Consider the following 12,271-nt stretch of genomic DNA (forward strand, 5'->3'; position numbering starts at 1 on the left):
ACACTGATACCCTGTTTATTAATCTAGAACACCGTTACCCTGTATATTAATCTAGAACACTGATACCCTGTTTATTAATCTAGAACACTGTTACCCTGTATATTAATCTAGAACACTGTTACCCTGTATATTAATCTAGAACACTGATACCCTGTTTATTAATCTAGAACACTGTTACCCTGTATATTAATCTAGAACACTGTTACCCTGTATATTAATCTAGAACACTGATACCCCGTTTATTAATCTAGAACACTGTTACCCTGTTTATTAATCTAGAACACTGTTACCCTGTATGTTAATCTAGAACACTGATACCCTGTTTATTAATCTAGAACACTGTTACCCTGTATATTAATCTAGAACACTGTTACCCTGTATATTAATCTAGAACACTGTTAGCCTGTATATTAATCTAGAACACTGTTACCCTGTATATTAATCTAGAACACTGTTACCCTGTATATTAATCTAGAACACTGTTAGCCTGTATATTAATCTAGAACACTGTTACCCTGTTTATTAATCTAGAACACTGTTACCCTGTATATTAATCTAGAACACTGATACCCCGTTTATTAATCTAGAACACTGTTACCCTGTTTATTAATCTAGAACACTGTTACCCTGTATGTTAATCTAGAACACTGATACCCTGTTTATTAATCTAGAACACTGTTACCCTGTATATTAATCTAGAACACTGTTACCCTGTATATTAATCTAGAACACTGTTACCCTGTATATTAATCTAGAACACTGTTACCCTGTATATTAATCTAGAACACTGTTACCCTGTATATTAATCTAGAACACTGATACCCCGTTTATTAATCTAGAACACTGTTACCCTGTTTATTAATCTAGAACACTGTTACCCTGTATGATAATCTAGAACACTGATACCCTGTTTATTAATCTAGAACACTGTTACCCTGTATATTAATCTAGAACACTGTTACCCTGTATATTAATCTAGAACACTGTTAGCCTGTATATTAATCTAGAACACTGATACACAATACCTGCTGGGCACAGACATCAGTTCAATGTCTAGTGTTGATTTTGAGTCATGTGAATTCAACATGAAAGGTCACCATGTCATTGGATTTAGGTAAAAATGGTGAAAAGAAAATACAAAATGACCTTACGTTGATGACTTTTTTTCAAATCCACTCAGTTTTCCACATTGATTCAACGTAATAGTGTTGATTTCTTTTGGTTGAAATGACGTGGAAACAATGTTGATTCTACCAGTTCCCCCCCCCCCCCAGTGTGTAGGCCTACTCTACTTAAATATACAGTACATGGCTCGGGGGAGGCTCATATCTCATTTTGGTTTTTAATCAAGCTTGTACGGATGCAGACAGGTGGTACATGGATGTTTGAGAATTAATGGTTACTCAGCAAACATAGGAAAGCTGTTTTTTTTTTTTTTACAATCCCTCAAAACAAAAATCATGTTAGTGGTTTGAACATAAGCAGTGTACAGGCTGTGCCAAAACCCCTTGGGGGGATGGACTTTTAGTAGAAATGTATTGTAGGTCTGTAGCTCCTTCCTGAAGCAGACTGATAGTTTGTCATTACCACACAGCACTGACCACTAACTACTGGTTAAACCTCGAACACTAGCAGGTTTGATTGGCCTTACAGAAACAACCCAGTTGGCAAGGAATATACACGCGTTTTTTAAACATTTTTATTACTAAAAAGGCACCGAATACAGGCATCATATCGATAGCATTGGAATTATTTCCATAAATGATAGCACCAAAAAATCTCCAACTTCCCACTGTTTTATTGATAGGCACACAGTTCTATGAAATGAAAGAGAGAGAGAGAGAGAGAGAAAGAGAGGGAGACAGAGAGAGGGAGCGAGAGAGAGTTATTGACAAATCAATGCCACACAAAATGGTTTTCTGCAGAACATTCAGTGCTTTGGGATGATGTGCTGAAGTAGTCATCTGCCATAATCAATCAATCAATCGATCAATCAATATATCAATCAATCAATATATCAATCAATCAATATATCAATCAATCAATCAATATATCAATCAATCAATCAATCAATCAATCAATGATTGGTTGTGTTATAACACTTACATACACACACCACAAATGTTACACCCAATCTTAACAGATGATTGGCCAAACATACAGTAATAACATGATATGGGTAATACATGATATGGGTAATAACATGATATGGGTAATAAATGATATGGGTAATAACATGATATGGGTAATAAATGATATGGGTAATAACATGATATGGGTAATAACATGATATGGGTAATAACATGATATGGGTAATAACATGATATGGGTAATAACATGATATGGGTAATACCATGATATGGGTAATAACATGATATGGGTAATAACATGATAATAATGCATACTGCAATATCAACAGTTAAATAATTATGTGAATGAACATAGGCAATGTCCCAAATGGCACCCTATTGTCTATATGGTGCCCTATTGTCAATATGGTGCCCTATTGTCTATATGGTGCCCTATTGTCAATATGGTGCCCTATTGTCAAGTAGTGCACTACAAAGGGAATAGGATACCATTTGAGATGCTCCCATGGTGTTGTGGGATTGAACTTGTACATCAACAATATATAACCGAGGCATTTGGGGTGTTTTGGCACACTGAAGGCAAGGCATAAAATAAAACAGACGCACGTCTTGTATAAAATATTACAATTTAACTGTAACATATTGAAATGATGAAAACAAGAAATCAGTTCTGTTAATAGTAATAATCACAAGGCTACAGCAGCATCCAATGGGAGTGAGTAGGTCGGTGGGCACCAACGTAGCTATCTAATCTACAGTGGTGGTATTCTATAGTGCAGTCGTTATCTAAGTCAGATGAATATTACAATCATTCACTGATGGAATTCCACTTTTTTACCCTTTTGGTGAAAACTTTTTGGACTATTTGTATGGATTTGTAAATGCATGAGACAGTACTGCATGTAAATGGCACTTATGGAAAGCTGTTGAGCTTTTTGTCAAAAAATAAATAAAAAAATAACATAGTGGCTGCATTTACACAGGCAGCCCAATTCTGATCATTTTTCACTTAATTGTTTTCTTGACCAATCAGATCAGCTCTGAAAAAGATCTGATGTGAAAAAACTGTGATGTGATTGGTCAAAAGATCAGAATTGTCTGCCTGTGTAAACGCAGCCAGTGTGCGTCCAAAAAGACACCCCTATTCCCTAGTGCACTACTTTTGACCCATTGATGCACTATAAAGTACAGATCAGTGTTTCCCAACTCCAGACGTCCAGTACTCCCAACAGCCCAATGCTCAATGAGTTGAATCAGGTGAGTTTGTCTGGGGCTACAACAATAATGTGGGCTGTTGGGGGAACTGGAGGACTGGAGTTGGACTGTTGGGGGTACTGGAGGAGTTGGGCTGTTGAGGGTACTGGAGTTGGGCTGTTGGGGGTACTGGAGTTGGGCTGTTGGGGGTACTGGAGTTGGGCTGTTGGGGGTACTGGAGTTGGGCTGTTGGGGGTACTGGAGTTGGGCTGTTGGGGGTACTGGAGTTGGGCTGTTGGGGGTACTGGAGTTGGGCTGTTGGGAATACTGGAGGACTGGAGTTGGGCTGTTGGGGGTACTGGAGTTGGGCTGTTGGGGATACTGGAGGACTGGAGTTGGGCTGTTGGGGGTACTGGAGGAGTTGGGCTGTTGGGGGTACTGGAGTTGGGCTGTTGGGGGTACTGGAGGACTGGAGTTGGGCTGTTGGGGGACTGGAGGACTGGAGTTGGGCTGTTGGGGGACTGGAGGACTGGAGTTGGACTGTTGGGGTACTGGAGGACTGAAGTTGGGCTGTTGGGGGACTGGAGGATTGGAGTTGGGCTATTGGGGGACTGGAGGATTGGAGTTGGGCTATTGGGGGACTGGAGGACTGGAGTTGGGCTGTTGGGGGACTGGAGGACTGGAGTTGGGCTGTTGGGGGACTGGAGTTGGGCTGTTGGGGGTACTGGAGGACTGGAGTTGGGCTGTTGGGGGACTGGAGGACTGGAGTTGGGCTGTTGGGGGTACTGGAGTTGGGCTGTTGGGGTACTGGAGTTGGGCTGTTGGGGGTACTGGAGTTGGGCTGTTGGGGGTACTGGAGTTGGGCTGTTGGGGTACTGGAGGACCGGTGTTGGGCTGTTGGGGGACTGGAGGACCGGAGTTGGGCTGTTGGGGGTACTGGAGGATTGGAGTTGGGCTGTTGGGGGACTGGAGGACTGGAGTTGGGCTGTTAGGGGTACTGGAATAGAGAAACACTGGTATAGGGGATAGGGTGTCATTTCAGACACACCATATTACTAGGCTGGATCTTAGTTCCACATGCAGAGAACTTAGTTTGAGGAGAGAGTGTGTTCATGGTTTAATTGCACTTGAAAATATATCATTTACAACACTACTCATTCAGTTGTGGGCAGAAGACTATAACACGCTGTAGGCCTGTATCCTAAAGTTTTTGTGCAAATCTTCCATTGAAATGAATGAATGACGAACGAAAGTGGAGTTAGGATTGGGGTCCTGGCTGTGTTTAATACTTTCATAGTTGTCATATTATGGCACTGCGATTAAATAATGCAGCCGAGCTATATCTGAACTATTCAAATTATTCAAGACAAGCTGGAGCAAAGTGCCTGAGCTACCATACGTTGATCATTTTGGCGTTGTTGTTGTCATGGAAACATAAAGCGAAAAACAAGGCATCGGATTTCCCTTGACTTATTCCAAACCCTCTAGTCGTTCAACAACGATGACAAGTTGAAAACAAGAAGAAAAAAAACGAAAGAGACCCAAATAGTTTCAAATAACGACACAATCAGTCATGTTTTAACGCCATAGTTCGATAGTTGTTCACTCGTTTCCCTATTCCTGAGGTAGCCCAGTTTTGAAATTATTTGAATAAACGCTGCATAGCTGGCCGTCAAAAACAACGCTTCCCTTTTTACTTCTATCTCTCATCACGGTCATATAAAAATACATTAACAAACAATATTTTATTCCATAAGTACAAACAAACGCTTTTTAGAAAACTACATCTCTGTTAGATGTCTCATAAAATACTCCTCCACTCCGGTAGATGTCTCCCCTTGAGTAGAACTGTTACTTCTACTAGTTGGACGTCGGCACCCCACCTGGGAAATGATCTCGCCGGGGTAAACAATGGTGGGAGGTGGAGGGGATCCTCAGACCTCGGTGCCGTCGTTGTGGAGGTTGTTATGGAGCTTGACCTCCAGGTTGACCTGCTTGACTTTCGCCCCTCCGTTGACCTTTGCGCCTCTGTTGACCTTGGAGTTGACGTTGTCGTAGTTCCGGTTGATGTTGATGTTCCTGACGGTGCAGTGTTTGGAGCTGAAGTTCTTCTCCAGGGTCCTCTCCAAACACACCTCTACTTTGGTGTTCAGAGGGTACTCCTCCGCCATCTGGGACGGCTTCTTCCCAGCCGATCGTCGGCACTTCCTGAAGAGTAAACATGAAGCCAGCAGGACGAGGACCAATAGGGTTAGTGCGGCCACGCCCCCGCCCACCGAACCGCCCATCTGGGGGTTAAAGGTTGAGGCAGCGGGGACCTCGAGGCGGAGAGTCTTCATGTTGGTTCCGTTCTTCGTCTGGTCACCCTCGTTGTCATATATCAGAGACTGGTCTAGAGTGAGACGTCCGCTGTGGTCAACAAGGTCCCGGCGAGCACGGCTGTGGCCAATGCTTTGGCTCAGCTGATCGACCAGGTCCCGGCGAGTCCGCCCCCCGCCGCTGCTGTGGGTGAGCTGATAGGTCAGAGAGCGCTGAATCCTGAGGCCGGATATGGACTCTGGACCAATCACGTAGATCACCTGAAGGTACCACTGATGCCCCGCCTCCACCTGTCAATCAAAAGAGAGAGCGTTACCATGGAGATAAATCAGATCAATCATTTTACTTCTCTGAGAGTTACCCTCGAACTTGAAGACCTTTTTGAAGGGTACCTAAGGCGTTCATAACACATTTATAACTCCTATACAATGCATTCATAAGCAGTACATTATCATTGAATAAATCATTACAGTTAAGTGGATAAGTCTTTGTCTTCGCTGACCTTGTACAGGGCATCAACTTTCATGGTAAATCCATCAACACCAGGTATGGCTGTCATGGTCTGTAGTTCGGTGATATCCGACGCAAAGTTAGCCTCGAAGGGAACGTCATGGAAGTACCTGTCACAGATGTCAGGCTGCTTCCGGTCCTAAAGGAGAGACGTTACAACACCGTCATTTCAACTTATCCAGACACTATCAAATCAAACGCTAGCATACATGCTAACAAGGCTAGCTAACTGCTGGATGTAGGCTATAGATGCAGATGTGGAAAGTACATTAGTACAATTGTTGTTTAAATCTCATTATAAACTGGTTGGTTTGAGCCATGAATGCTGATTGGCTGACAGCCGTGGTATAATAGCAATAAGGCACCTCGGGGGGTTTTGTGGTATACGGCCAATATACCACGGCTAAGGCCTGTATGCAGGCACTCTGCGTTGCGTTGTGGGTAAGAACAGCCCTTAGCCGTGGTATATTGGCCATATACCACAAACCCACTCAGGCCTTATTGCTTAAGTAAAGCTTGGACTTTCAGTTGTAGTTTCAGCAAAACGTGCAGTTTCAGTAAAACGTGTAGTTTCTGTAAAATGTGTAGTTTCAGCAAAACGTGTAGTTTCTGTAAAATGTGTAGTTTCTGTAAAACGTGTAGTTTCTGTAAAACGTGTAGTTTCTGTAAAATGTGTAGTTTCTGTAAAATGTGTAGTTTCTGTAAAACGTGTAGTTTCTGTAAAATGTGTAGTTTCTGTAAAACGTGTAGTTTCTGTAAAACGTGTAGTTTCTGTAAAATGTGTAGTTTCTGTAAAATGTGTAGTTTCTGTAAAACGTGTAGTTTCTGTAAAACGTGTAGTTTCTGTAAAATGTGTAGTTTCTGTAAAATGTGTAGTTTCAGCAAAACGTGTAGTTTCTGTAAAACGTGTAGTTTCAGCAAAACGTGTAGTTTCTGTAAAATGTGTAGTTTCTGTAAAACGTGTAGTTTCTGTAAAATGTGTAGTTTCTGTAAAATGTGTAGTTTCTGTAAAACGTGTAGTTTCTGTAAAACGTGTAGTTTCAGCAAAACGTGTAGTTTCTGTAAAATGTGTAGTTTCTGTAAAACGTGTAGTTTCTGTAAAATGTGTAGTTTCTGTAAAATGTGTAGTTTCAGTAAAATGTGTAATTTCCAGCATTTGTGACAATAGCCTGCCATACACCCATTGTTGTAAACATTAGCATAAACGATCCAACAATAGGATACCAGAGCAGTGATTTGTACACCAATAAGATTCCTCCTATTTGAATAGCTCAAAGTCTTATCTCTTTAAGTCCTTATCTCTTTAAGCGACGTGGAACAAACCAGTCTATCAGGTCACATGGGTGGCTGTTTACGTTGGGTGACATACCACAGATAAACCAAAAGGTCACAGTCAACTATGTGACTCAAAATTGGTAAAAGCGTGGTGCAAGCAAACACTTAGGTTGTGGGTTCAACTCCCGAAGGGATCAGATTTATAAAGAATGTGCAGTATGCTCTCTGTAATAGAAGTCGGGTTGGAATAAAAGTGTCTGATAAAAGGACTATATGTAAATCTACAAGCAGTGGTACTGCCTGCAATTCAAGGTTTGTCAAAAATGCAGTCACACTGCACAGATTATCAGTGTTTTTAAGCATCTCAGGAAGCACATTCATGTGACATGGAAATCGTCTGAGATGTGCAGCGCGACTGTGAAAAAAGACAACCTGGAACATCACCAATATATCCAACCACTACAAGAGGACAATGGGAGTTGAATAGAAGCTATACCATCATAGAGATGAATAGAGGGCACAATTGCCACAAAACCTGTATTAGGATGGGCAGCTCCATGGCAGACATGGAAAACATAGGACTCTTTCCATCTCTGTAGATATACATACCAGGATCAGGAACCTGTGTTTGAGGTGTTTGTTGGGCTGGATGCAGCCGTACTGAGAGCCCTCGTTGTACAGAGTCCCTGTGGGGTCGAAGAAGGGCACATATCCATCCCGTCCCGTACACAGGTACACCTTCTCCAGCTGCAGCTTGTAGGCTGAGTTCAGGTTCTGCTCCGGGTTCCACAGCACTCTGCCATACAATGTCTGGCCTGTAGGGGCAGCAGAGAGACAATACTGTAATACACAGCACCCTGCCATACAATGTCTGGCCTGTAGGGGCAGCAGAAAGACAATACTGTAATACACAGCACCCTGCCGTACAATGTCTGGCCTGTAGGGGCAGCAGAGAGACAATACTGTAATACACAGCACCCTGCCGTACAATGTCTGGCCTGTAGGGGCACCAGAGAGACAATACTGTAATACACAGCACCCTGTTGTACAGTGTCTGGCCTGTAGGGGCAGCAGAGAGACAATACTGTAATACACAGCACCCTGCCATACAATGTCTGGCCTGTAGGGGCAGCAGAGAGACAATACTGTAATATACAGCACCCTGTTGTACAATGTCTGGCCTATAGGGGCAGCAGAGAGACAATACTGTAATACACAGCACCCTGCCATACAATGTCTGGCCTGTAGGGGCAGCAGAGAGACAATACTGTAATATACAGCACCCTGTTGTACAATGTCTGGCCTATAGGGGCAGCAGAGAGACAATACTGTAATACACAGCACCCTGTTGTACAATGTCTGGCCTGTAGGGGCAGCAGAGAGACAATGCTGTAATACACAGCACCCTGTTGTACAATGTCTGGCCTGTAGGGGCAGCAGAGAGATAATACTGTAATACACAGCACCCTACCATACAATGTCTGGCCTGTAGGGGCAGCAGAGAGACAATACTGTAATATACAGCACCCTGTTGTACAATGTCTGGCCTATAGGGGCAGCAGAGAGACAATACTGTAATACACAGCACCCTGTTGTACAATGTCTGGCCTGTAGGGGCAGCAGAGAGACAATGCTGTAATACACAGCACCCTGTTGTACAATGTCTGGCCTATAGGGGCAGCAGAGAGACAATACTGTAATACACAGCACCCTGCCATACAATGTCTGGCCTGTAGGGGCAGCAGAGAGACAATACTGTAATATACAGCACCCTGTTGTACAATGTCTGGCCTATAGGGGCAGCAGAGAGACAATACTGTAATACACAGCACCCTGTTGTACAATGTCTGGCCTATAGGGGCAGCAGAGAGACAATACTGTAATACACAGCACCCTGCCATACAATGTCTGGCCTATAGGGGCAGCAGAGAGACAATACTGTAATACACAACACCCTGTTGTACAATGTCTGGCCTGTAGGGGCAGCAGAGAGACAATACCGTGTGGCTCAGTTGGTAGAGCATGGCGCTTGCAACGCCAGGGTTGTGGGTTCAATTCCCATGGGGGGACCATGGTTCAATTCCCACGGGGGGACCAGGATGAATATGTATGAACTTTCCAATTTGTAAGTCGCTCTGGATAAGAGCGTCTGCTAAATGACTTAAATGTAAATGTAAATGTAATACTGTAATACACAGCACCTGATTTATAGCGTCTGGCCTGTAGGGGCAGCAGAGAGACAAGTTGTGCATGATTGGATATAAGGGCCACACATTTTGGACCCAGTGGCATCACAGACATATGGGCAAGTGGGGTAAATTGAGCCATGTTTTCTATTTTCCGTCACTGTGGAAAGGGAAATACTGTATATTTTTTACAATATCTTTGTGTAAGTCGGGATGTTTGGTCATGTAGATAACAGGAAATAGCTCAACTATCCCCGTTCTCTTCAGTTGAGTCTGCCCTGTGACTTGTGTGTGGAACAGTTACTGTACCCATAGAGAAGGCTCCCTTGTAGTCCATCTCAGACATGGACATGTCAGCGACGGCCGGGTCCATCATGAACACCTTCTCATTGTTGCACAGCTGAAACTCTGTGTTGAGGCTGTACACGACAGGCACCGGTCGGTTGGTCTGCTGGAAGGCTATAGGTAGTTGGAACCTGGGAGAGATTACATAATGTCAGGTTCTTACCGTATATGTCGAGCATGGCCATATGAAACCGGTCCTAGGATGGAGCCTTAAGGAACACCACAACATATGTTTGTGTGATATATTTAACCAAATCAACCATATCTTTATTTGCCAACCAAGTGTCTAGATTGGAGCATTTGGAGCATGACAACAGTGTCTGGATAGGAGCACGACAACAATGTCTAGATAGGAGCAAGGCAAAAGTGTATGGCCCTCACTAAGAAGTGTATGGTGGCTGTGGAGGGACATAATTATTTGGGGCCCTCACTAAGTAGTGTATAGTGACTGTAGAGTGATATACTTCTCTGTGGCCCTCACTAAGTAGTGTATAGTGACTGTAGAGTGACATACTTCTCTGGGGCCCTCACTAAGTAGTGTATGGTGGCTGTAGAGGGACATACTTCTCTGGGGCCCTCACTAAGTAGTGTATAGTGGCTGTGGAGGGACATACTTCTCTGGGGCCCTCACTAAGTAATGTATGGTGGCTGTAGAGGGACATATTTCTCTGGGGCCCTCACTAAGTAGTGTATGGTGGCTGTAGAGGGACATATTTCTCTGGGGCCCTCACTAAGTAATGTATGGTGGCTGTAGAGGGACATACTTCTCTGGGGCGTGGGCTGTGCAGGACAGAGGCTTGTCTCCAGGGTCGGTCCATGGTTGGGTTGGCTGCACGGTACAGGGGATCAGAAACACTGTGTACTCTCCAGAGTAGTCTTTCCTGGAACACAACAAGCGCATATATTATGGTAAAGCTCCTCTAACAGGGACGCTTCTGAATCACATTTACATGATGTTTTAACCTTGCCCTGAGACGTGACGACTTACAATAGGTCCCCAGGCTAATGCCTAGGCTTTAACTTAGCTCAGCAGGCTAACACTGTTTTGTGGCATGCAGAAGACACAGGCTGGAACAAAAGCTAACACACCGAGTAACCCTTACTGACCTGCTGTAAGAGGAGGTGGCCCTCAGAGCAGGTAGGGAGAGTCAAAGGACTGGGTATATCTATTAATATATATCTATAACTATATATAACAGTATCTCTGTTTACTGACCTGCTGTAAGAGGAGGTGGCCTTCCAGAGCTGGTAGGGAGAATCAAAGGACTGGGTATATCTATTAATATATATCTATAACTGTATATAACAGTATGTCTGTTTACTGACCTGCTGTAAGAGGAGGTGGCCCTCAGAGCAGGTAGGGAGAGTCAAAGGACTGGGTATATCTATTAATATATATCTATAACTATATATAACAGTATCTCTGTTTACTGACCTGCTGTAAGAGGAGGTGGCCTTCCAGAGCTGGTAGGGAGAATCAAAGGACTGGGCGCTCCAGATGAGCTGCATGTCAAACTCTATCCCCCCCAGGTGGTCCGGGGCCATCAGGTGGGACTTGTGCCCAGGCAGGGTGTGGTGCTCGGGGACAAACTGGCCCCTGAACTTGGCGTGTGTTTTGAACTCGATGACCAGACGGCCATCTTCTCTTATGTAGATCCTGATGATCTGGAGTCTGGCTGACAGGACGCTGTCTGTCTGGATGCCTAGTGGACACAGGAACATACCAGTTAAACAGAGTTACACAGGAACATACCAGTTAAACAGAGTTACACAGAAACATACCAGTTAAACAGAGTTACACAGAAACATACCAGTTAAACAGTTACACAGAAACATACCAGTTAAACAGAGTTACACAGAAACATACCAGTTAAACAGAGTTACACAGAAACATACCAGTTAAACAGAGTTACACAGAAACATACCAGTTAAACAGAGTTACACAGAAACATACCAGTTAAACAGAGTTACACAGGAACATACCAGTTAAACAGTTACACAGAAACATACCAGTTAAACAGAGTTACACAGGAACATACCAGTTAAACAGTTACACAGAAACATACCAGTTAAACAGAGTTACACAGGAACATACCAGTTAAACAGAGTTACACAGAAACATACCAGTTAAACAGAGTTACACAGGAACATACCAGTTATACAGTTACACAGAAACATACCAGTTAAACAGAGTTACACAGAAACATACCAGTTAAACAGAGTTACACAGAAACATACCAGTTAAACAGAGTTACACAGAAACATACCAGTTAAACAGAGTTACACAGAAACATACCAGTTAAACAGAGTTACACAGAAACATACCAGTTATACAGAGTTACACAGAAACAT

General features: G+C 43.3%; 1 protein-coding gene across 1 annotated transcript in view; it reads right to left on the reverse strand.

The window, feature by feature from the left end:
* Nucleotides 1-4,187: 4,187 nt before the first annotated feature.
* LOC120062948 (extracellular matrix protein FRAS1-like) overlaps nt 4,188-12,271 on the reverse strand; it is an 87,711-nt gene continuing 79,627 nt past the window's right edge. Inside the window, exons 32-37 of the mRNA XM_039013001.1 lie at nt 11,355-11,622; nt 10,684-10,800; nt 9,884-10,050; nt 7,998-8,203; nt 6,106-6,252; nt 4,188-5,893 (exon numbers count right to left, since the gene is read on the reverse strand). Of these exons, the coding sequence (XP_038868929.1) occupies nt 5,219-5,893; nt 6,106-6,252; nt 7,998-8,203; nt 9,884-10,050; nt 10,684-10,800; nt 11,355-11,622 (1,580 nt within the window). The 3' untranslated portion in view covers nt 4,188-5,218. The remainder of the gene's footprint in view (nt 5,894-6,105; nt 6,253-7,997; nt 8,204-9,883; nt 10,051-10,683; nt 10,801-11,354; nt 11,623-12,271) is intronic.

The sequence above is a fragment of the Salvelinus namaycush genome, chromosome 18, assembly GCF_016432855.1.
Source record: "Salvelinus namaycush isolate Seneca chromosome 18, SaNama_1.0, whole genome shotgun sequence".
Classification (NCBI taxonomy): Eukaryota; Metazoa; Chordata; class Actinopteri; order Salmoniformes; family Salmonidae; genus Salvelinus; species Salvelinus namaycush.